Here is a 27,437-nt window from a genome sequence, read left to right on the forward strand (position 1 = left end):
CCTCCGTCTTAGTATGAGCTGTCAGCATGAGAGCGAAAAGACATTGGATTGACAAAACTTGATAGTGACAGCAGAGCCGTATGCAAAAGCCAATACACTAGAGTTCGAAAATCAAATCAAATCTGACTATAGTCTCAGGATTATATGGTTGCTTTTTTAAACTTAAAAATGTTGCCTAGGTTTTGAGGAATCCAATACAGAAAATCCTGCCTCAAAGCCAGATCAATGGAGGTCAAAAGTATTTACTTTCAGGTTCATTATAAGTTACAGTACTTAGGAAAGTCTCTTAGCCGAAAATTAATCCATACCATTTTTTTTTTTAAGAAAATGGAATGTAGTGAACTTAAACTAAATAACACGTATATATATTTAAATAACACAAAATTAACAATCAATATAAGCGAGAACACATTATCGATTCCTGGCAATTTACTGAGATTGTAAATGATTCATGGTGGCTGCACACGCATATTTAAATATGTATAAGTGTCTCCTAATTAGGCTATAGATTTAGAGAAGGAAATGCATTATGTTTTATATCTGCTGAACTATGTGCTGGGAGCTGCCTTGGAACGGAAGAGATTTTCCAACAAAATTAAAATATGTTGCAGGAAAAATTCACAGCAAAGCATAGGACAAATTAAGCAAAATATAGTTACATGAGGCAGAAAATAGGTTCCGTGATGTGGGTGAAGTGACCCTATGTCTGAAGCAAGTCGGAATAATATTGCTAATTGAAATGTAAAGTGAGTATTACAGTGTGCTACGTGCACTCTGGGCTCAGCTGCAGAGTTCACACAGAGCTGACACTGTAATGGGCTTTAACACAGCTCTCTGCCCGTCTCATCGTCATAACACTCCCTGTCTCACGGGCGCACAGAAAACCCATGGGTTGACTGAGGGAGAAGGGAGAAAAACAAATGGCGTTAAGCATGTGTCGGGACTGCTGAAAGATTTTTTACATTACCGATGCAGTGGCCATAAATTAAATGCCTGCAGAGCACACTTATTTGAAAATCCTGAGGGGTAAAATGGAATTACCGGAGATGATCGGTCTCCCTGCTCTATGCATCGGTCCTTTAAAGGGTAGGGTAATAGGTTTTTGGGTGAGGGCAAGGGCAGACGTGTGCGTACATTTCAGAGAGGCATTATATTCCTCAGGTATCACCGGGGTAAGCTGGTGGGGTGAATGACCATACACCGTGGAGGAGAGGCCTGCCTATTTGAGGCTGAGCAGTGGAGGAGAACAGGTACATTATATTGTAGAAGCAGGTGTTTTTAGGATTCTTGTAAAAAGTGAGAATGTGATGTCGAATTTACAATTGATATGTTTAAGTGTGGTTATTGAGTGGTCGTTTCTGCCAGAAGGTCCTGGTCAAGAAATGCAGCAAAATGTAACATTTACAGTGTTTTACTCATTACTTATTCATATTCCGTTGCTATTATATGCTGCTAAATTTCAGCTGTTTGCCAAAAAGCCCTTGATTTTGTAAGTTAGTCATAGGTTGTGTGTGTGTGTATGTGTGTGTGTGTGTGTGTATGAGTGCAGGGTAGGTCAGGGAGAAAAAGTATGATGTGCACTCGCTCACCCTCTAGTTCTACCTTCTCTCTGACTAATGGCAGCCTGCCTGGATAACACACAAAACCATGTCCTTGCATTGTGCGTGCACACACACACACACACACACACACACACACAGTACACATGCAGTAAAACGTGTGTAGTGCTTCAAGTAAAGGACATTTATACACACACACACACACACATTTTCAAGCATGCACGCACACACACACACGGGTGGTTTACAGCAGGCTGACAGGGCCTCTGAACTGCAGTGAATGCCTCCTGAATGAAAAGGGTGGGGGAGAGTGGGTTCAGAACATATAAAGACATGAAGTCTCTGTCTCTCAATGTCTCTCTTACATGACCTCATAAAAATGTGGACAGCAGCCAGCCACGAGCAGCATCAGCATAACTCTATAGCTGCGCTGAAAAAAAAGTGACCTGAGTGGCTCATGAGGAGCTGTGCCTCCATGACAGATGGGCTCTTTGCTTCTCTCTGACCACGCTCGCTTCGCTCCCCTCACAGCGATGAGCAAAATGCTCCTCTTTTCTTCTGCTCCCCCTGAAAACTCTTTAGTGGCTCTTATGCCTCTGTTTGTGCTACACCTCTGTCCCTCTCCTGTCAACTTTTCACTGCCGTCCTCCTCTGCAACAACTTTCATTTCCATACAAGTCTAAGGGACCACACGCTTTTTTTAAAAATAGAACTTTTGCTACAACCATCGCTGTCGATGGTGTCGTGTTCTTCCGAAATGACATCATTACAACAAAGTTATCAGTTATTATTCAGTGCGAATAATTTGCATTTCAGACATATACTGATGAAAAACGACGGTGTCACGTTAATAAAAACGAAATGGTTTTATAATTAATTAAGCAATTAATGAGAATTTGCTCAATTAAACTGTCACATTTAACAAGGAGATTCACACTGTGTAAGCAGCAGCGGGCATGAGAATGAGCTTTAATGAAATTCAGACCACTCCTCTGGGAGCACCGGGGTCTTTTAAGGACCCCTGTCTTAGCACATAAACGACCTGGCTGCTGTACATCCTGGATAAGAGGCAGCGACGAGGCAATCTGATAGACAGGTTCACCGGCATTGGGGCTTCAGTTAAATCCAAAGTCACTTTAGTCTCTGAGGAAGCTTCTCTGCCATTGTCAAAGTCAAAGGAGGCCTGAGTGTCTCATTTTCATTCACAGGGTGTTAGGAGTGTTGCTGTCATGGAGATGAGTGATCCTAGTACAGACGTGGCTCGGTGGCTTTTCTATCGCTGTTCTCTCTCTCTCCGGTCGTCCTCACTCCGTCCCCATTCAGGAGGAACAAGTGTATCAGTGGTGAGAGAACAGGCCACAGCTGATAAGCAGGTTTCTGATGAGCATGCCGTGGAGGCAGCACGGCGCGGGGCAAAGTGGCAAACTTCCCCTAAAGGCGTTCCAGCTACTGCCAGCTACTGCCTGTGTCTTTTTTTTTTTTTTTTTCTTTTTGTATTTTGTATTTGCACTAGCCATGCAAGTGAGAACAAAAAAAAGACACACACTCATGCACACAAACAGCAAGGCGGCAAAACAACTATGGGTCCCGGGGACTCTCAATCAAGCCGAAAAACACCTGCAAGGATTTGAAGTAAGGATGAGGACATTAGGGACTTATGGCGTTGTCTCCCGGGAAAAGACGGCAGATAAAAAAACACATACTTGCACTATCAGACTTAACTGTCACACTCACACACGTGCACAGATGTCCAGAGACACTAAAAGGGTCTCCGCTTGACACACACACACTTTCTCTTCAAACGGGCACACATGAGAACAAAACAATAAATAAAAATATGGGGTATGAAGAAATGTAGGGGAATTACTTGGATCCATATTAAGTAAATACATTAGTGAAGGGTGGTGTTAACCTGGGAAAGTGGTGGTTCATTAAGTTGTCTTCCTGCACTTTTGTTTTGTTAATGACTCTCAAAATGTCTTATTAAACTAACCAGGATCTATTAGCATATGAAAAGGTTGCTTTGCAGCAAAAACTCACAAAATAGCAACAGAAAAATATAGTAGCTTGGGAGACAAAAATCCCTCTGCCCACAGAAGACAAGCATGGCTTTGGTAAATTACCACCCAAAGTGTGGAATGCATGATTCTTTTGTTTTGGCCCTTTGGTGAGTTTTAAAACATCCCCAGTCATGGAACATTTTCACTGCTCATTAAAATGGAAATGTGGTTAAATTGCCCTACATGGGGAGGAAAGGTAATGACGAGGGTTGACCTTTTTTCTCCAGTTTCAAATACATTCATTTGAGTGGGAAGGAAGAAGGAATGGCTGCTGGCCCTGTGTTAGGAACCAAAGTCTTCACACACCTGCAAGAGAGAGAGGGGAAGGGAAAAAAGAAAAAAGAAAACGACACAAATGCGCCCTATGAAAAGAACAGACTGGATCAACAGCTGGTGGGAGGGGGAAGCGAAGGCAAACCTTTTCACCAGGTCCTTGAAATACAAGCTGCAGGAAGCTAGAACATTTTGGTGGACTTCAAACTCTTTGCCTTCAACAATTATTTTCAGGTCTGTAAACTCTTTCTCTCTGCGCTGTTGGTTCAACTCCTTCAACATCTCTGTAGAACAAGAAAAAGAAACAGACAATGCCACATTTGGGTTTAGAATACATGTTCCTCAACAACAGCATGACAACAAACAGAACAATAATGTTAAAAAAAAAGGTTAAAGAACACAACTTTGCTGGCCAGTCACAGAAACAGTGTCCGTTACATGATAGACAAGAAGTGACATGCACAGATAGGAGTGAACATTTTTGGTCAAGCTTTTATGCAAATGTGTAGCAGAGAACTCTCTTCCCACAGGTAAATTTAATCAGTTTAACTGCTTTAAATGCGTTTTTACCAGTGGGATTATGTTTAATTGGCTTAGGCTGCGATCAGCATCAGTGTGAATGTCAGACCCAGGTGAACACACTCCTTTCTTCTTTGTCTGCTGAGTTTTCACAACTCGCATTCATCCTCCAGCTATTAGCAATGTTTGCAGGAATCCTTTCTTTTCAACACTCAGTATTATTTATTTAATTAAACGATGACTATTTTTTTTTAAAGTAAGTAGGAGATGCAATGTAGTGACTTGTATTTAGTGGCCTCTTCTTCTTCTTCCTACTCGTTTTGTGTGTGGTGCGTCCGTGACATTTCAATTCCCACACAGGTGACGCATGGGGTGAAAAAAACAACAACACAGACCAATCACTGGCAATGGGGTTGGTGTTAATTGCCTTTTTTTTTGTAACTTCACCCAGGTTTAAAACTCCCAGGTATACCAGCTAAGTTTAGTGTGAAAGAGGCTTTATTAAGAAAAAGAAATTTAAAATGAGGCATTACAAATGTATGCTGAAACCAGAGCCACCGTCAATGCATTATTCATAATAAAATAGAATATTTTGGCTCCTCACTTATGCCCTAGTCATCATAGAGTTGACCTTCAAATGTGCTCAAAGAGAAAACAACTTTTTTTATCCCCAAATCTCTCCTCTCTCTCTCTCTCTTTATCAGAAAAATAAACCACCCGACCTCGTCTCCCTCGCTGGAAACAAAACTACAGTAACACGGACAAAACACAATCTGAGAAAACATGCTTAGAGGAAACCACTGTGCTGCTGAAGGTCATAGTAACACAGTGTTGTGGTATAATCTGGTGCAGTCGCACAGTTAAGGCCTGGCCTTACTGTAGCGCAGGGTCGGAGGCCCTTGTTTTGATGTGTCATAATGAGGCACCATGATGGGATGCTGAGAGAGAAAATCAGCAGGAGTCTCGCAACTTGTTCGACAGCCTTTGGAGTGATAATTAAAACTGTAGCTTTGTTAATCTCTCCAACTACCCACTGCTAAGAGCGCCACTGAACCAAAAACACATAGATTTAAATGCAGTGGTATGCTACAGAAATATGTGCTACATTACAATCATAGAGGGAGTCGACTTCTCTACTTAGAGCTTGTATTTTTTAGAAGAGTTCATTTGTGTGGTCTCAATATCCTGCGTTATTGACCAACGCCAAGGAGGTATATGTCTGTCTGTTAGCAACAAACCTTGAAAAGTCACAGGTGGATTTGGACAAAATTTTCAGGAAATGTCCGCAATGGGACCAGGATTTTGGGCATGATCCGTAGCCGCTAGCACTATTTTTTAATATATTTTTATCGTATTTGCACTGAGCTGCCTTGGTCTGCGCTCTCCGAGTGCTTTTCTATTTTATTAATCCGATTGCCATTTTCTGCATATTGGTTGAATATTGCTTTTGTACACATTTCCCCTCACCTCTACACATTAACTCATTAATGGAGAATTTCACAGAGATTGACAGGCACTGTCGTAAAAACTTATTTGGCACAAAGTGCAGCCTGTGTTGTAAACAGACTCGTATCCCTGACGTATAGCAACAATTCTGCATGATATACAGTATGCACTAATGTAGCCACTACCTTTGCACAAGCATGTTTGTCTGAACAGCGAAAAAAACAAAGCTATCAATAATGTGTGACGAGAAAGATGTGCACGTGTGCACGGATGTATATGTGCTTTACACAGCCGTGATTGTTTTGGCATCGCCCCCAGCTCGAAATAGAGGACTTTATTTTGTTATCTTGCGGAAAAAGGTGAGTCTTCATGCCAGACTAGAAACCAGGGATTTAATTAACCCGGAATGACACTCGTCCGTCTATTTGGCGAGAATATCTACTCATTTAGCTGCTTCCATTCTCCTTATTGACAGTGGGAGCGCTGAATGAATCCTGTAGCTGAAATCATACAGTATAAAGACTTGTGACAAATAAGGTGTAATTTCAGACGTGTGCGTTTGTAAAAGCCTGGGTTATCCTTCAGAGTTATTGCATCAAGAATTGAATGGCCAGAGAGAATGACCTGGTTATTAAACACACTGAATGTGAGTCCTAGTTGGGGAAAAATAATAATAGATTCGACAATATGTCTGCTGTACTGGTTAGAGCATACACACACACACACACACGTACGCAAACACAAAGCTGGATTTTGCCTTTGTCTTTCATCCATCTCCCTGCACTTTCCACATTCCACTCCATTGCTGCTCGTCAGTTGGTCATCTGATTACTGTGTGGGCACGGACTGTGAATAGTGAATGCACACAGAAGTTCTGAGTTTGCATTAGTGAGACTCGAGTGAGCGATATGGCTCTCACCTCTAATCAGCCACACTGCATACCATCCATTTGACCCAACAATAGAGAAAGTGAGTGGGGCAGACAGAGAACTCCACTTGTCAGCAAACAATGGCCACCTCCCTCAGCGCCATACAGATACACCCGAATGCCCGATGGAAAAGCTAATTATGGCTTCTTGGGTGGATCTGTGAGCGCGCTGGAACCAACTCATCACCACCAGGGACCATGAAACTGCACATGGCGTCCCCATTCTCGGAGGGTTGGGGCGTGGAGAGTGTGAGGCACAGCCATGTTCAATGGCAGCTTTGAAAACCCAAACATCTCAATACTCTTACAGGGGAAAATCTTTGGGGGACTGTCAAGTTCTGCAACACAGAGTCTATATTTGTTTTGGAGTATATCATGGACCTGCAAGCAGTGATAAAATGTGCCAAGGTGGTTTCCTGCCCCTAAGCTGTTCACAATACTAACAACAGAGAGTGCTGGCTCTTCATGATTGGTTGACACATTTTACAGAGGGTACACTGAGCCAACTCTGCTGCTCAGCCTAGTAACTCTACTGTCAGACGTCGCTGAGCGCTATGGCCAATGGGCTCCTTGGGTGAGATTTCCCATAGCCAATCAGCATATGCTTCCACGACGTGTAGAAGAAGTCAATCACTGATCTATGATTGGTTGTTACGAAAGGGCGAAACGAGCACACTACTGCTTGCCATACATGGCGCCATTTTAAGGTTCTGCATGCTATTTGCACGCGTCTCCAGAGACCCACCATTTTGTGTTGGCAAAAAAAAAAAAAAAAGTTTCAAATTTGGAGATAAATATTCATGAGTTGGTATTTTCTGTGTTTTTCGGAGCAACTTGCCAACTGGCTTGAACTGCAGGGAAAAATAGATGAAAACAAAAAGGACAAATTTTAGACGTGTGCATTACAGCAACAAGCTTTGTGGTGTAAGCCTTTGTGGAGATTTATTTTTAAGCTTTTAATTTGTTTTTATTTTACTGTGAGCGTGTCTGAGATATTTTTTTAATACATATAAAATTCCGCCGCAGACACTGGGCTGTGTTTCAACTAACTTTTTAATCACATTACTTTTTAACATCATTATGCAGGGTTCACATTTTTAGGGCATTGTTTTTAATAAAGATGAAAAGACATAAACAAAGTCAAACTAAGGCGATACTAGAGTGACCTTTGATAATTCTTTCAAATCAATGTAATTATTTATTATTAGTTATTTCTATAGCACAACCAGACAAATAATTGCCCACATATTTACATTCAACTGGATGACATTCTACACTGCAGCAGAGAGGGCTCTGGTGTGTTCACCTTGGCCTTTTTGTTCTCTTTTAAACTTTCAACAATCAATTTCCAGCAACATTCACAGCTTAATTACGGAGAACAAACCATGCAAGCTGATCAATAATTCAATGTACAACTCTGCCATAATGGGTTTTCTTTTCTAAGACGACGAGACATCAGTACACGATTTTCAGTGTGACTTTCATTCACATATGAATAATTGGAAAATTACCAATTACTTTGTTGCCTTAAACAAATAAGAAACATTTAATTTTTTTGACCAGTTTTTTTTTTTGTAATGACTGAAACAAAATCTTGGAAAATATTTTTAAATTAACAGAAATTCAACAAATTAAAAAATAGATTATTATTTTTTTTATGTCGGTTTTAGCTTCCTAAAATAACTGTTCAGAAATACGCATAGTTTGTGCTAAATTAAAATCCCAATCACACAGAATGTTGATTGGGAGTTCCATGATGATGAAGCTAACCCTTTATCAAAATTCTTAAAACAAAAATACTTTTGATTCAATAACAACCTTTAGTTATGGCTTAAAGTGACATTATATAAACAAACTATGTGTTAAAAGCTTAATTTTCTTAAAATTCAAAATTCAATTAATTCACATTTAAAGGACAAAAGGAAATCTGCTTTTGTTATTTTATAGTGTTTAAGTTAGATAGTCAGATGGGACTGAGGTATTCTGATCAAAATGGGCTTCCATACACAAGAATAAGAATAATTCTATTTCAAACATCCCTTTAAAACTAAATAATCACACTGGGCCAAAACCAAGGTTCAAAATAAATCCACACAAAAGAAATCTCTCCAAGTGTTGACTTTCCCAAAAGTGTATTTTTCCCTGTGGAAAACACGAGGCCTGAAACGTTCAGTAAAACACTGATAATGTCAGGAGGATTTATGAGGGTTATTCCCATGTGAAGCGCTACACTGGCACTAAAATATAATTAAAATTAATAAATTATCTGATGCAAAGAGTGGGTTACTTGTGTTTACCGCACATTCGGAAACATCTGCGCAGTATCAGATCTATTTGGGAAAAAAAAAAGCTTCTTCTGCTGACTTTGATAAGAAATACACTCTGAATGGTTTGCCTGTTTCTAACTGCACACTGAGAAAACACCCACACTCACAGGCAGCGAAGTGGTCAGGAGTTCACCATCAAGTTGTTGAATAATGAAATCTCACTATCCTGCAACCCCAGGTGCCAAGCACAACAGAGGGAAAACAGTTTCAATTCCAGCTCTGAAGCCAAGGAAACATTCATGTAAAATTCTTGAAATTATAACTTGACTCTCTAATGGGAGTCGTTTTTTAAAAATTCATTTTTCTATCGCTTTGCAGCCCACGCCTCCGTTACTTATAAATCAGGGCCATCACACTATGAGACATAAGTCTCAAAAAGGAAATGAAATATTTCTCCAGTCATGGCCCAGTTGATAAAAAAAAAACGAGATGTCAAATAAAATTGGAGTTGGTTGAAATGAATTCATAAACTTATTAAATACATACTAAAGCTGCTTTTTGTGAAATATATTGAAAACATCTCTGAATTACAAGACTGACTCTAAATTCATACAATATTCAATAAATAAATAAATAAATAAATGATTATATATTTTTTTAGTTATCTTCTTAGCTGTTTTTACATTATCTGTTAACAGCCCATATTTAATTAAATCTGATGGGTTTTTTAAATTAAATTTAACTGATTAGGGATCATCAGACTTCTGTGAAAGAAATCATATTTTTATATAGTGTTGTTAACATCTTCAACACACATGAAGTGCAATGAAAACCCCCCACACACAAAAAGCAAAAATGAAAGCAAACACTTTTCGAAAAGGGCCGTTTCATCCGAGTCATTTTTTGTTTAACACCAGCGTCTCCAGCTCTGGACAGTTCATTTTAAAAGCTACGATGGCTAAATGTCAGTCTTTGACAGGTGCAAAATGTCAAGAGCACTATCAGGCCACTCATCTCGCTGCCATGTGCTGAACAAAATGATGCTTTACTTAGATAAAAGCCAGCACGTGTGGTGTTACCCAATCTAGCTTGAGTCTTCTTGAAGGCGCAATTACTCGAAAAACCGTCTCTGAACGTACCTTTAACAATCAGTGCCACATTCATTTCTGGAGACGTCTCAACAGTTAGTGACTATACTCCCAGCGAATGCACCTCACGTAAGGCCTCAGAAATCCTTGAGGGCCCCTCGAGTCTCGAGGCTGTCCTGATTTCAGTGAGTGAGAGCGCAGTGGCACCATGAAGCCTCAGAGAATAAGTCCATGATGAGGACGCTTTATTTTCTCTCTGCTCAAAAACTGCTGAGCTGAGCTGCAGGAGCCTCAGCGATGCTTTCAGCCAGTTTGGACAGAGCAGGGGGGGTGGCGGGCAGGGGGGATTGTGCCCCTAAGAGACATTGTCTGGGCCTTTGTTTTCTCCTCCAATAGGCATGTGAGGAAAGACACATTTAAGACATTTAACTACGGTGTTCCTGAAAGAGGACGCTAACACTTCCAAATAATATGGATAGGAGTCGATTTGATTTACTGGCCTAATCACTCTGTGCACGCTCCACAGTTCCTGCCACTGGGCTTTGACCAAGAAAGAAAAGACGCTGGTACACAGAAGAAGAAGACAACACGGCAAAATCCAGGGAATTTAATTTATGCTCTGCCAGCTGTAAGAATAAAATACGTTTAAATTCATGGATGGCAGAAAGATACAGAATGGAGCACTACATTGCACCAACTAGAAGCCAGCTAACGTCGGATTGTTCTTTTTCCATAATAGGTGAACTAGAAAATGTTTTATACTAACAAGCTGAAAGGGGGCACGGCGAAGTCAGACACACTTCATTCAATAAATCAATTCCCTGCGAGTGCTTTGTTTACAGGGACCGGGACAGTAGTCCAGTTAAATGTCGTCGTTGAGCTACATCCAAATCTCAACTTGCACAGACTGAGTAGCAAAAAAAAAAAAAAACACAGAGTTTCTCTCTCCTGCACTGAACACTCACACATTTACATACACCCCTCGCTGGTGAGAGAGTCTCACACACACACACACACACACACACACACACACACACACACACACACACACACAGTACAAGCAGGCAAACAATTGTCACTAGACGAACAAAGTCAAGGTAAATATAAGCACAGGCTTTAAGGAGGAAGATCATAAACAAAGAGAGCCCTGGGAGCATTTGTTGGCTTGTTGCAACACTATGACAGGATGTCATGCGATGTGTTCTCTCGTTCTTTGTGTTTGCGCGTCGAGAGAAGAGGAGAAAGTCTCCAGTCTCACCCGGTGCAGAGGCTTCCTCATTATCCAGGCAGGGGGGGGAACAATAGGTGACAAGTGGTCAAACACTCTCAAACAGGTTTTTATCAAGAGGATACACCTGTGGCTCGCAAACAAGGACTCTGTGATATGCCTTCATTCCTTCAGGCAAAAGAAATAAGAATGAAAATGGCAAAAGCGTCCTTGGATTTTGCACCCTGTGCCTAAGTAACCGCATTGCTGGTGTCAACATATTTATTTTCAAAGAGGTGCAAGTATTTTTTTTAAATTTGAAAATCACACGAAATAACAGTAAATCCAACTCATTTTTTATCCATTTCACCCTGGTGAATGACAAAAATAGAAAGAATATCTTTCTTTTCTCTTTGCAATCAGTGTAGCGTGAGTTTAACCTCCAACCGATTGCACCATGGGAGTTACTCTACCCCAAGAATAACTGGGACATGACTCCTGTTACAAAAAAAAAAAAAAAAATCCAAAGAAGAAATGTAGGGGGTTTATTCTCGCTGAAAGCACTTTAATCTACAAAAACATATCACACCATGATGTCTATATTCACTTCCAATTAAAATGTTCCAAACGAAAGTGAGACACTCCAGAATTAGTATAATTAACATGACTAAACTACGTTTTCAACCAGAAGTAGGTAGTGATTATGGTGGAGAAAGGTAACACCGATTTCGCCAATAGCTGTTCACCATGTCAGGTCACATGACAGGAAAGCAGGGTCGACTCAAAAGCACAAGATACGCAAGTAATGACGTGGACTTGTAGTCTGTTAAAGAAAGAGTGGAGAGAGTACTGTGATGTAAATGTAAGCAGTTTTAAAATAACTCATTTTTGTACAGGCTAAGTATATAAAGTATAAAGTGTGTCCTACTCTTACACTTGACCCTGGCTCTATTGAAAACCATAATTAATGTTACTGGAAAAAAACTGCATTTGACCAACTTTCAGTCACATCATTTCAATCCAAATGCCAGTGATCATCAAATTTGACATAAAAACAACAAAGCCAGTGGTGCCCTATGACTCTTTCCACATATTATTTTTCTTTTTTTCTTTTCAATAATGACTTACAACTGAACAAAGTGAGCGGGGCAGAAAGATGGACTAATGAGGTGTAATGAACACTGAGTGAACTAATAATTATAAACTAATTAGTTGAATTAACTGCTCCAGTGATAAGCAGCAGTCACTTTTCTGTCGCTTCAGCCACTGGAAGCAGAAAGAGGTGTGGAGTGTGGATGAAAAACGCTCTGATTGGTGGATCCACAAACCAACTGCGATGCCATGCTCCGACAGCCAATCAACCATCACAGTACTTTACACACATGAAAGTCCACAATTCTCCATATATTGTCTGTCTCTGTGGGCAACACATGTGTTTACATTGACATTATTCAGTGGCCAAATTGTCCCATAGCAATAGTCTCTGATTCACCACTTTAGCGTTACTTCATCACCGTGAGAGCATTCTGCAAACTGCAAAAACGAAGCAACACAAATCCAACAATTACCAGGAAATCTTCCAAAACTCTAACAGTGATTTGGAAAGAGCTGGTTGATTGTCACACTGACTCAATCATTTAACAACTACTCACACATGTGTCAGTATTAGGATTCTAACTCCTTATTTTTATTTATTTATTTATCTGTAAGCTTTATGGGCTTTACGAGAGCTTCTTGTAAGAGCTGCTTTTAGGAACTTGAGATAAAATGTCCAGTTTATTACTCTGGGCCAAGTTTAAGCCTTGAATTTGTGGATAGGCTCTTTTGTCATTGTGCCGAAACGGCAAGTGTGGATTTTATGTTAGATCTCTTTTTTTTTCGTTGTTTTACAGTAAGCAACATGAATTTTCGCTAAAGGGTGAAGTAATTCATCCACACCGGATGACATTGTCATACAGCAGCAGCACAGTCACTGATGCAGAAACACACACATGCATATGCAGAGCCAAAGCACATTCACCTACACACACACACACACACTGGGACTTAAGGCAAGACAATGTCATGAGAGAATAATCCTAATAACAAAGTTGTGCTCATGAAAAGTGGCTGGCTGGTGTAGATAACATACTGTATGCTTAGAGGGGAGTTGATTAGAACTGAGTGGGTATGTAACACTTCTCCATCTTCCCTTTTAATGAAAGTGCTACGTTGCTGTTTAATATAAATTACTGCAAGGGCCAGGCTTCTGTCCAACTCACATTATTAACCTTGGTGGAAAAACAAGTCGAAGTGAGTGAAATGAATCATCCGGACGGTAGTCGAGTGCATCGGTGTGAACGCAACCTTTCAGAGGAAATCTGTGAAAGCGTTTGTTCTTCACCACGACAGGGTTTCACTGGGCATCCAGGATCGTGTGGAGCATTCAGGTGTGAGTGTGAGTGTGTCACATTTACTCACATGTAAACTGAGAGCCTACACTGCACATGCACTGGTGTATCACTTGTGTCCTGACTCCAGTTTTGCACATCGAGAAGAAGACTTGACATTAAGCCATCATCTCCACACCCATAGTCATGTAAACAAGTCCCCCTTGACTTTTTATCCAAAGCCTGAGTGGAAATTTCATCTTCTTGGCAAAGCAATAAACATTTAAGAAGCAAAACAAGAGTTATAAATATATGTATGCAAACAGATGGCCTTCTCATACAATTGCAGCGGCTCACACTGACTGAGCAAGGACACAGGACAACAATGCCGTGCTGCATTTTCTTTGGCAGCATAACATTTTGCTATTACTGCGCGGATCCAAAAGTTTTCCATAGCTTGGATATACAACATTTCCCATTTTAAGCGACAATCTCTGAAACAGCCACTATAAAATGAAGGTATAAAATGTCAGTGTGGTTTACAAAGGATGTAGACTCTTCATTGCTGTTTGCTGTGGGCTATAAAATGCAACAGATCATACATATCAAATCAACTAAAAAGAACATTTGATTTGACTTAACTTTTTACAATTTTTATGTAATTACATACAATGTATTTTACTGTTCATTGTTCTACCCGACATGCTTCTTTCAGTTGTGTTTTCCTGCCAGGGAAGAGGTATATACGGCTTTTTAATTTCTAATGGTTTGAGCTGTAGTTTCCTTATGCATATTTTTTGTCATCGTTTTCCTATCATACATCAACTATTTTCACAGCACCCCCCGCGACCCTCTGGTGGAGGATAAAGCGGTAGATAATGGATGGATGGATGGCATTAACTATTTTTTTTTCCATTCTGCTAGGTATGTTTTATATTATTTTGTCCTGCAGCCCTTTCTGCTGTGATACTCCAGGGAAGAAGGGGGCGCCAGATGTGTGTGTGACTGGTGGTTTTCCCTTATTTTATCTACATTGTGTCCGAAATTAAATGGAAACTGCATGCCTCCAAAATCCTATACACAACACAGAGTGTGACACCACAGGTTACACATAAAGACTATACACGCAACATTAAAAGTCCAAACATGTGGTTGAACTACTCCTCGTGGAAATACAAGGTATGCACTCTTGCATTAAATATTAAAAAAAAATACTCTATTGAAAGTACATGTGTACCACCTAAGAATATAAGAATAGCTGTAAGCTTGTAATACCTTGCTGAATATAAGTACATACATGCTTCAAATTAAACAAAGTGCTAAGTCCACTTAAGAACTAATTAAAAGTTTAAAGTTGCTTTCTCCTCTGCTGCTCTAACTGCAGCCTGAAACCAAAGCCTAAGCCGCGCCAGACGCTCCACTCCCCTTTCACATTTAGGCACGCACTGATGGCCGAGGACAGATGCCAGGACGTGTGTGAGAGAATGTTGATGCGCCGCCCAGCGTGTCTCACATCTCGCCTGTATTTATTAGTGTACCTTCCTTGCATGCTTTGCACGTGAGAGATATTCGCATCCGTGGGCTGCATTTCCTTCAAATCGAAACCAAAAGAAGAGGAAAATGCAACTACCGACAACAACAAATTCCCATGTCACCAGGGCAGCTTTAGATAAATGTCACACATCCCCCTGAAGACAATATGTGCTTACTGGGTAACTTTGTGAAAGTCACAGCAGCCCAAGCAGAAAGGTTAGCGGTGGGGTTAGGTTGTACGAGGGAGTCTTCTCAGCAGACTGCACACCTGAGATGAGCTCCCAGTCTATGGTGGAGTCAGGCGAGTAATCTTTGCATTTCATCACATTTTTGTCACTGCTTTCTTTCTATTCTGCCTCTCTCTCCATTTCCATCTGCTGCCATCTTTCTCTCCAGGGATAGAAAACAGTCCATTAGACGACTGGATTGCCCCACAAATTCTGATTGTGCCGAGCACGCTCCAATGCTGATGTGTGGCTGATGTGTTCTTGTAAAGTTCTAATCCAAGTTTAACTCAAACTCAAACAATAGTTTTTCGTGCCGCAGCTCAGCAAGCAGCATTATATATAGAAAACAAAGTCTCTAAGAGAAAGAGAGATAAGGTAGTCAGACAATCAACACTAGAACTTAGAGACGTAGCCTCTACGACAAAAACACATTATATAAATGTAATATGGCACTAGCATATTGCTGCTTTGACTTCTCACCCTGTTTTGTCTTCCTGCAAAGGAAAACTTTAACTTACAGAGTGCACTACTAGCCTACAAAGATCTCCTGATTGCAGTTCAGGCCATTATCATTTGTCTTTGTCACAGAGGACTTATATACAGTATCTTCACATGTCTAGCCTGTTGCTGAATCTGTGGAATAATGAGATGGCGAGGGGAGCCACTCTTGTCATTAGTATTTATTAGATGCCCTGCATTCATTATCAAACCCATTTAAAAGTTTATACGTGAGGGAAAAGTTTGACCATGCACTGAGATAAGCGAGCACATTGTGAACATTAGCAAACTAATGCTGCTGAACAACTTCAGGATTTGTTTTTTTTTATTTGCCGAAATGTTGTGAAGCATCTGCTGCTGTTTTGGATATCGCGTCCCCTTCCTGTTGCAATTATGCCTTCTTATTAGAGAGAAACATTTGGTATCGACTGGCTTCCTGCTAACATCTGCTGTGTTTACACTCAGTCTCATTGATAATGCATTACAACCCATTTCATGGCTGATGTGTGGAATAACACATCGACATTTCACTTGTGGTAATTAATCTTGTCATATTAGATCGTCTTTGACATTACGTGTTTGAGATTCAGGCCCATTTGAGGGTGTAACCTACATTCACTTTGACACTCCTTGACATACAAATCAATTTGCTCCCATAAGTGTGGGTAACGCACATTTCATGTAGGCAAATTGGACTATTCCAGTTCGAGAGTCCCACATACTCGGTGCATAACATTGCAGCTTGGAGCAAGGGTGCCATCCTTTATCACAAATGCAGGCAACTCATTTGGGTTATTTTGTGCGAGGGTGGTATCCAAAAAAGTAAACTCTTAGAAGTAGAGCCATATACGGTTCTCCAGATTGTCTTCAAAGGAGAACCCTTTTTGGCTCCAGATAGAACCCTTTTAAAACCCTTTATTCAGAAGAGGTGTTTTAAAGGGTTCTCTGTATCAAAATTGTTCTTACTGGAACCATTAGTGTTACCAAGAACCCCTGAAAAGCAAATGGCTCAAAGTAGAACCTCAGCCCTTGTAGAAGGACCCTTTTGGAAGTTGGAACCCTTCTTTCTAAGAGTGTATGATCCAAACATTGCTTTAAAAAAACCTAAACAAATTAAACAAATAAATGAAAAAACAAACAAAAAACCCACTGCTATTAAGATTACTCAAGTACAGTAACCTCTGCGGCTTCAATATCAACCAAATCAACCAATCAACTGATCAACCAACAAATTCACAAACTAACAGTTGTGCCCCCCCCCAGCTACACTGTCCCTTTCACCCGGGTGAAGTGTGCATGTTTATGTGTGGTGGTGCGTCAACTGAAACTCATTAACTGCGAATAGAGTGGCGTCATGCATCGGCAAACTGCATTGCGGGTCAGTTGCTTCGCGCTGCGTGTTGCAGAAGTTCAGAAATGTTCCACTTCCCAAGCGTCAGCCAATCAAAACATATTTAACATTTAGCTCAAACACTTTCACGGCTAAGACAGAGCTCTTGGACAAAGTTGTCAGGGTTAGGGTAAATGTTTTTTTTGTGCACTCAACGATGGTTCCAATTGATTGTTAGCTACCTGCAGCACTAACATCAGACCCTCCCATCGTCAAGAGTTTGTTTCATTCTTAAATCTAGCATCTACAGCAGGAGATGCTGAAAGTGTTACCCGTTTCTCTATTACTTTCAAGAAGTTCTTTGAACCGCTTATAACCTTCCAAAGTGATTGCAAAGTGAAGAAGTAACAGAGTGAGTTGCACCAGAAAAAGTGGCTCACCTGAAGAAAAGAACCACGAAAAACAAAAAGCACTAATGGCTCCCTCAGAAAATGCTTGATTTTGTAAAGAGACCATTTCTAATGACCTGATTGCACTCTTGAGAGAGCTGTTCAATTTATTAATACTTCAGATATCCTTTTAAATTCAGTGTACACTAAAGGGGAAGAACATGTCATAAAGTGAAATTAATTATTAATGAAATGTAGTTAAACAAAATCTGACCATGACTTGCAAAGCTCATCTTCTGGAGTAGATTCAATGACGTAATTATTAAAAACTATAACTTCAATGAAGAGGAATACAAATCTTCACAGTTCCGCTAAAATGATTTAACCAACATAACTAACTGAAAAATGACAGAGCTGGAAAACTAGGAGGGCTGAAAACAATACAGTTATTTTCAGGGGGTTTCTTTTGTTTTTTTTTTTCAATCCAATCACCACAGCTTTGGTAGACAAGCTGTGGCTTTGGACGAAAAGTGGGGACATTTTGTGAGGATAGCAAAGTAAGAGCGACAGTGTGATTGGATGTTAGTGGTCGAAAATCACCACCTGACACTTTTAAGCCTTTCATCACTCAATTTTCTAAGTAATAAATTACCAAGCTAAAACAGAAAAAAAACAGAGATAAAGACAAAGGCATATGAGATGAATGGCTGACATCTCCAGCTGTAGCAGGGAATGCAGGAAGGTGCAGAAGGAGGGCAAAAGAAGCATGGAAAAGGTAGCAGGTACAGTATGTATGTAAGATGTAGAAGATGAGAGTGAAGAAAAAAGGACGCTTGGTGGATGGAGAGATAGGAAAGGGGAGAAAACGCAAAGGCTATAAATGGCTATGGGAAGCAGGTAGATGTAAGGATGAGGGGTAGCTGAGAGACAACAAGCATGTGGAGGGATGACGTCAGGAGTGCGAGGGTGGCAGAGTGAAAGCAACAGACAGACAATTGCAGTGAAGAGGACAGGTGGGGACGAGGGGGGGTATAGTATGAGGCAGAGAGGTATAGATATGGTGCCCCCTGTAGCGTGGCAGGGAGCCGGGCAGCTGCTCCTTGGCTGCACCGCATCTGTGATTATGCGCGTAGCAGCCGAGCTGTCAGGCTCCAGGTCCTGTGACTGTGCCGCCACTGAGCTTTATCTTGAAATCCTGGTGATTAATGAAGCCGGTGCTGCGTTCTGCATGGTGGAGGTGGACGAGGAATGATCAATCTTAATGAGCTATCCACCATCCCTATATTAACTGTGGGGGGATGTAATGTATGGGGCTCCTGGCAGGGCTCCTCTCCTTTAAAATACGATAACGAGGGAGAGGAAGAACGAGGGCAAGCAGCTTTCCTTTCCCCACTTATGACACAGTGGTTCTTCCCTCCTCCCCCTCCCTCTCCTTCTTGCCGTCTCTTGAGAGCTGGAGCAGTACTAAAAACAGTTAGACATCTCAATGGAAGCCATCCTTTTGCGAAGTTAAAGAGACAGCGTCAGGTTGCGTCCTCGGCTACATCTGAACATGAACGCAGCGGTCTCCAGACCATTCCTGCTGTTCTGAAATGAGACGTTTGAGTCAATATCATTAATATGTAGGCCCCATACGGGCTCGTGTGGCAAGGTTACTCAAAAGCACATCACTGTCATAACGCATGTGTTCACGCATTTAAGAGAATTACCTGCACATGCCAAGTCCACAGTGACTGGAATAAATTTCAAACTCATTAATAATTTGCAGCATTCTCTGCTGTTGTGAATCCCATTTCAGTTTCCACTAAGGCTATCTAGAATTAAGAAATAGTATGAGAGTGAGGCAGGAAAAAAAAACCTTCAAATCCATGCATTCCATGTTTCAAGTTAAGCCTTTGTTGGAATAATAATGACTACAGTTCTGCTTTAGCTAATCCTAATGTGGATAGCTTCAAGATAGTCACCCCGCACACCACCACCACAGCAACTTTAATTAATTTGCCACTGCTCATTCTGTGTACATTGATTCAAGTCAGCATATGTGAAATTAAAACAAAAAAAAAAAAATCACTACAACTCTCACACCACACCACAGCATCTATTTGTCTTGGTGAAAGGCAGACTTTTGTACAATTTGCAGTAGGGATGAACTCGGCATCCTCTGCACTCCATCAAGTAAGAGAGATAGAGACAGAGAAAGAGGGAGAGAAAGGAAAGGGGAGGGTTTAATTAATGTGCACGCTGTGATGAATGGTCTCAGTGTGGCTATCACAAACTGGTTGTGTTTTTAATAACTGGTTCGAACAGGCTGTCATGCTAGAAACACTTTCTTGCGGTTGAAAAATGAATATTTATGCGCCGTGATAATGAATAACATAAATAAATAATAAATAACGCTGATAACAGAGCGGGCTTTGTGTCTCCTTAATAACTGTAGCCGCGCTTCAATCTATAGAGTAATATTTAGAGGTGAGCGATGTCTCTGCGTGACCTGAAAATAAAATGTCACTATCACATCCGCTGACATCATTAACTCGTAATAAGGTAAAACCATAAAGAGCAGGTGAGGGTGAAATAACCTTTAGTGCGATACGATTAAGTCAGAGGAAAACAGTCACATTATCTCATGCAATTAAACATCATCACATACACACACACTGGCCTTATAAATAGTCACTATCGCACTAATTTGGAGATTTATAATTTCCTCACTTAGTGGCAATATTGCAGCAATAATGGCTGTAGAACCAATACATGTGGACAGTAACGCCTCAGTGCCAATATGCTCTGGCCAAAAGTAAACAGAAGTGAATACATAATTAAAGTCTTACTAAGACCTGAGTTTGAATAGGGAAGATGAGGCAGATGAAGTGGTTAGAACAGAAGGAAAGCTGAGCCCGGCTTTTGCAGGCGCCAGTCTCAACGTAGAAAAGAAAAAAAACACTGATCTTAACTCAGCAAGGCATCTTAATTGCATTCACAAGCAGCTCCAGAGCAGCTTGGTCCCAAGATGATGGCTGATGTGAGCTGACTGGAAGATGAACTTCCTGGGCAGAGAGAGAAGGCCGGGTGCTGCTGGGTGCTGCGAGATGCATGCGATGGTGAGAGAACATGACTAATGTGTCCCTACCTTACACTGTAGTGCGCTTCACCCCATGTGTACATATATACATGCGATTGTTTTTTGTGTGTCTATGAATCACAATGGTATGAAAATGTGTGTTTGTGTGTGTGTGTGAGAGAGAGAGTGGGACTTGTAAATGGCAGTGAGGTGGAAGGAAGCGTTAAAACGATGGTTGACACGTGAGAAGAGATGAGGAGCCATAGCACATGCTCTGTACTGCAGCAGGTGACTTCTAAACAAATACAGCCATTGTATTTCATCAGCTCTTTATTTATAAAACATTTTTACTGACCAGCTGCCATCAGCTTCAACCACATTGTCGCCACCAGCAGTCATTTCAATTCTGAGTTGAAACTAAGCCGGGAAAAGAATATCAAAGCCATTTTTTTGGAGTGGCTGGCATAAACAACAGTCGCATTTAAAAAACAGGCCTGGGTGTGTAAAAAATAATAGCTTCCTTTTGATATTAATGTGTTTTCCCAGCCATGAACTGCCTTTAAATGGTGCTCGATCACATTTGCAGTGAGGAAGTCTGTCCCTGCTGAGCTCGGCACTAGCTTCCCCCAGCTGATATTCATCAGGACAGCCATCGATTTTAATGACTTGGTCAATAGACACACAGCAAATCTGCTCTTGGCATCTCCCTGTCTCTGAAGTTCACACTCTCTCTGCATCCCCCTCTTCTACTTTCTCACCTCCCATGTTCCTTTGTTTTTAGTTTTTTTTCCTTTTTAACAGTCACATTAGTACGGAGCCCCCGAAGTGACATGAGAAAAAAAAAAAAATTACGAAAAATAACAATTTGAAATCTCGAGTTTCCAAAAAAAAAGAAGAAAAAAAAATAATAATTGAAAAAAAAAATTGAATTTTTTTGGGGGGGAAAAACTCGAGATTTCTACTTTCAAACTCTAGATTTAAATTTTTTTTCGTCATTTTTTTGTCACTTCGGGGGCTCCGTACTAATGTGACTGTTAAATTTTTTGGACACTCGAGATCTCGACTTTGAAACTTTCGAGTTTCAAATCGAGATCTAGAGTTTCCAAAAAACAGTGCTGAACCAAAGGAACATTTTCAAAAAAAAATTTTTTTTCAATGTCTCTATTTTCTATCGATGGGGATGTGTCTACAGGGTTCGCTAAATCCCAATTTTAGTCCAATAATATCCGTGAAACAAAAAAAAACAAAAAACAAATGCAAGGAGGAGGTGGTGTAAAGGATATTAACCACTGGCAAGATGGTGTGAAGTTTGATTTGTACACTATGACAGACAGGCATTATGAAAAGCCCTGCTGAGGATGATGAAACCAGGTGGGCAGATCACAGCCTGGTGACTGACATGTCTCAGTAGGTGATGAGGGTAAAGCTGCCTTCAAGCTGCTCTGTGTGAATCTTCACTCACACTCAGGCACACAAACATATGGCGTTTACACAGACATACACAAACACATACAGTAAACAGAAATGCAGGCAGATATGACAAATCCGTACACAGACACACACACACACACACACACACACAGAGGAGCACACAGTCGTTGATGTGCCCGCTGATGCAGTGCGAAGACAAATTGCTCCCTACAAAGGCAAAGCCAAATCAAACATGGAGTGTGATTTCTGTCACTGTAGTGCTTGGCTTTAAGGCTGTGAAGCTGACATCTGACCAAACATCCATGCAGTCACACCCGAAACGCTGTGGACACGCAAACACACACACGCATGCACACTAAGTCAGTGGCATGTTGTGCTGTTTTATAAAGGAGGAAGAGCTCTGTCAGCTCCTCCAAGATCCAGGCATTTGCTTTCAAAAAAAAAGCCACAAACTGCTCTGCACATCACTGGCACTGTGTCTGCAGACTCACCTTTGTTAACGCAGCAATACTATTATACAAGCAGCTTTGGTGTTTAAAACGATTGTGAAACATATCTGTAATACCAGCAGATGTGAAATACTTGACTAGAATTTAACTACTATAAGAACACACGACTCCTGACTTACAGTCTCTGTGTCCAAATGCCTCTGGATTTAATTTCCATCATTTGTTAGATTCATTTCAGGGTGATAATTCACCAGATACTAAGTATCTTACATGTCAAAGAGTGTGATTTTGGGCCCATTTATTTCATTTTATTGGTTTTACTGGTGAGGTCCATCCAATTTGAGTGTATTTTTACTTCATACTTTGATGCCAGATGTGAATGTAATGCCCCGGGATCAGATTTGCCAACCCTCTTATCCAAAAGCTCAGCCATTAGAGGACTGCAGAAACACTGACCTCTAACCTGCAGATGCTTTTCCCTTCTCACGTCCCACTTCTGTTACTTCAGATTTTATTTTATTTTTTTTGTCTGAGCAGAAAATGTCAACAGCAGGTACAAGATAATTGTAACAGAAGTAAACAAAAAACAGGTCGCAGGAGTTTACCCTCCATATTTTCACCCAGTTCAGCAGGTACAACAGACACCCTCGCCACATATATCTGCAGTGTTAATTGATTTGAAACAGAATGTATAAGACCTGCGGGAGCATGGGATTAGTGTCTTCTCTGAGTGGGTGAGAAGACACAGCCGAAATGGAAGGGCACAGACAGGAAGTACCAGACAGAACAACAGCAGAGTGTTCTAGTCTGCAGACAGGTCTGGATAAGAGAGTCAGTGCTGCATATTTCCTAGTGCTGAAAATGTTACCTATTTTCCTCTGTCCTTGTGATATTGCCCCAACGGGATACTTATTATTAATATCTATCCACTGCCACATAGACTGACAAAACAGCTGGAATGGTTAAGAAGATGTGAGATTCAAGAGCCTCTGTTTGACCTTCATAGAAGGTTACATGAGATTCTAAGTGTGTACTACTGTATGTCTTCGAATTGACACAGGGACGTTTCCTCTTCTGCTTTTCAAACCAAATATATCAACTTAATCTTTATACAAATCCCATCAACTGTGTTTCCAGTTTTACAATCGTTTTTTTTTCCTCTTCACTGTAAAAGAGATCTTTATAAATACTCTCATTCCAATTAAACTCCAGTTTATTTGGCCTGTAAAAAGAAGGTCAATATGTTTTGACATGTCCATGGTTAATGGATCACGACAGTCTATTCAACCTCTCATTCAACAAACCGGACCAACCAACAAGCTCATCTAATTATCCATTTCCAATTCTACCTGCAGTCTCATTTCAATATATTGCCGGCAGGCCCCTGAAATAATTGCTTTTTTGCAATCTACAAGTTCATTTGCACACATTTTATTGATCAAAATGAGTGAGGAAAAAGAAAACAATCTAAACCTAAATTAAAAGCTTCATTAAATGTGAAAATTGGTCGGGGATTGCGAGCATCTGTTTCTAGAGCCCTGCGTCATAAACTCCAAGGTTAAACCAAACACCAATTTATGGCTCACAGACTCAGGCATGGAGCCGGAGCAATGAAGCACCTTCACAAAAAAACAGTGCAAGTCAACATGACTTCAAACAATTTTGAGAGAGATGTGAGGGCAGGGACTGAAAGCTCTTCCTGCCTCACATTTAGTATAGGCCCTGTGAGCCTTGCAACTATGAGCGGTGAAAAGATAAACCTGACACACTTTCAACCAATTTCAGAGCACAGCAGTACCTTGAAACCAGTACCATTTCTTTTCTCCGATACATCAACAGCACGTTGTACTGTATCACAGGTTTTTAGAAGCCCACAGAGCATATATTCACACTTTTTTAAAATAAACATCATCTCTTTCGTTTTTCAGAACTTTTTAAGGTCTGAAACAAAAACAAAAATGCAACACCAGTTTCATAACTGACAAAATGGTACAGGTAGAAAAACAAACTATGTAAAAGTAGCAACAAGAATAATAAATAAAAGTTTACAATTTAGTGCACAACGCTGTCCGATGCAGCATTAAGAAAATATTTATGTTTCCTACACTGAGGCTTCCCAGTAAGAATATCAACAACGTTTCTGACACAAATTAATCCATCAAACTAAACACACACGTTCCTACAACCACATCACCACCTGCTTTAGTACGTGATTAATACAGATTATTACTGTTTGTGTAGTTTAAGATTAAGCACACTTGAGTTTATGCTGATACACCTGAGCTAGATGCAGGTCAGATAAAGGTTCTACGGTGAACAAATGCAGAAAACCAGGTCATTCCTGAGACTTCACAGAGTGTTTCTTGCCATTGCGTCTGCTCCCGAACTACACATGTAATGTTGCACACAACACAATAAATAAGGTTATAATTAAAACACACTCATCACTTCCTTTTCACATAAATCAATGTGTGTGTCGGAGAAAAAGTGCTGAATACTAGCGTTGGGGCCTGAATACTCTGCATTCGCAGTAGACAAGTCACTCCCACTATGCACAGCCAAACTATCAATGGTAGTGATCGCGTTGACTGGCACGATTTTATTTCCCATGCAGGTATTGTGCCTGTGTTCTTTTACATTTCAGTCCTCAATTCAGAACCTGGACAAACATTCCCTATTCTTGTTTAAAACTCAGGTCACTCTCCACAAGGTGTACTGCAGCTAACTGACAAGTAGAGTATATAATGCCTTCCAAAGTGCATCTGCAAAGACGGCCAGTAATGTGGGATATAAAATACCAGCATATCAACAAATATAATAATTATTAATACATTTTGCAGGTTATATTTCATATTATATTATATTTAACATCATAATGAATGCTTCCCTCATAGTTGAAGACATATTTAAGACCTTATATATATCATGTAAAAACAACATTGCATCAGGACTCATATCTCGGCTTCTTTAGCTGCAACTATGTTCTCTCTGACCTTGGAGAAGCTTTGAAGTGAATTGGCTCTGGTTGCAAGTTGTATTTTAACAACCCCTTGCTTTGGTGTTTGTGGCCTTGTTTATGACTGTTGGCATCAAAACTGCTCCGGTACACCGGCAGAGGGCAGAGGCCTGTGTGTTTCATTCCAGCGGGGCCTCACATAGGGGTAGGTCACAAGGAATAGAAAGCTAAGATTACATTGATTTAATGCCTGAGACCTCCCGAGCTTGGATTTACTTTTGAGCTTAGACTGTCAGCTGAACAGATCTGCTTTGATTTAGCCTTGGAAAGTTGGTCACGACAGGTTCCATATCTGAAGGAGAGTGATTTTTTGAAAAACCTTAAAGCCTTGTGTGTTGTGCAGCTTCAGCTGAGCCTGTCTGTGCTTACCTTTTGGATGTCCTGGGTCAGTGAACTTGTACTTCCCCATCCCGACTGTCCGCAGCATTTGCAGCCCATTAGGACCCTCCTGATTGTCTGCAGCTGTGGGATGAGCGTGCGCGACCGCGGCTGCCTGTCCATTGGTCAGAGGCAGGGAGGGGTGCTGGATAAGGCCGGGGTGAGAGGTTAGGTGGCCATTGCCCATTACGCTGTGAGGGTTTGGGTGAACCACATGGTTGGCCTGGGCAGTGAGGGCGGTTGGTGCAACAGTGGGCTGAGCTGAGGGATACGGAGTTTGGCTGTGCATGCTCAACACCATGGAGGGTGGCTGCTGCGTCGTTTGTGTGGTCAGCTGGAAGTGGGCGGTCATAAGTGGGTGATGCGGGAGCACTGGAGTCTGAATGGATGGGGTCACACCAATGATAGGTGACTGCGCAGTCACACTGTGGTTGAAGGAAGGTGGCTGAGGGAGGGCGTAGGTGTGGGGCAGGAGGCTCGGCTGGCTCACAGCTGCTACTGGTGCAGCCCAGTTCCCAGGACCTGATGACAAACAGAGGAACCAAAAAAAGGAATTAATCAACTAAATGCCCAGCTTTAGTGGTGAATGTGATTCCATAGTCGGGCTGAACAATTAATAATTTTCAAAATGCAAATGCAGTTTGAATAATGCAATTAGCAAACGACAAAGGCTGCAATCTAATTCATCTATTTCTAACAGTTTTATATTATAAAATATATTATATACATTTTAAATCTATGTCATGTTAGAAACAGTTCATATCTCTCATTACGTTACAGTAATTCATGGATAGAGAATATTAGTGAGCTTTGACGAACAAATATGTAAATACACACAATAGTAATCTGTCACAAACATCCAAATTAAATATTTTGCCCAAATTGTTCGGCCCTATTCCATAGCAGTTCAGTAAGCCAAAGACAAAGCAGAAACAAGGGCAGAGTTATGATTTGAAGTCTGGTTTTAGATGATTACACAGAGAGAGAAAACAGCAGACAGACTCCAGCTTAAGTCTGTTCCACTCCACGACACAACTGTCACTGTGCTGCTCCACTTCAGTCAAAGTTTGCTTTTGACTTGGGACTTAATGTGATACACACAAAACATTTGAAGCGATGCACAGATCTGCCCCAATATCAACATCATAATAACATGGAAAGATTTATTTTTCCACTCGATGAACAAATGCTTTTCTGAAAGTGTACAAGCTCAGCGCGGCAGAATTATCTGCGTAGGAGACCGTGTTTACCCAGCCAATCATTTCCCTATCCCGAGGCATAAGATGCTGAGAGTGTGCTGGGAGGATGCAGCCATATTGGACCTGAAAACTGCCTCCCTCCTTCTCCACTCCCTCATCTCCATCAGCTCATCCTGCCATAGTCAAGGCTCAAGAAACAGCGAAACGTCC

At 40.9% G+C, this 27,437-nt stretch overlaps 1 protein-coding gene across 1 annotated transcript in view; it reads right to left on the minus strand.

Moving 5' to 3' along the window:
- The window catches only part of klhl29 (kelch like family member 29), a gene marked incomplete at both ends in the record, with an annotated part of 157,202 nt that overhangs the window by 93,679 nt on the left and 36,086 nt on the right, over window positions 1–27,437 (minus strand). The window contains 5 exon segments of the mRNA XM_083898757.1: window positions 3,834–3,850; window positions 3,852–3,872; window positions 3,874–3,925; window positions 4,038–4,176; window positions 26,020–26,550. Of these exon segments, the coding sequence (XP_083754883.1) occupies window positions 3,834–3,850; window positions 3,852–3,872; window positions 3,874–3,925; window positions 4,038–4,176; window positions 26,020–26,550 (760 nt within the window).

Source organism: Microchirus variegatus (genome assembly GCF_963457635.1).
Source record: "Microchirus variegatus genome assembly, chromosome: 12".
Classification (NCBI taxonomy): domain Eukaryota; kingdom Metazoa; phylum Chordata; class Actinopteri; order Pleuronectiformes; family Soleidae; genus Microchirus; species Microchirus variegatus.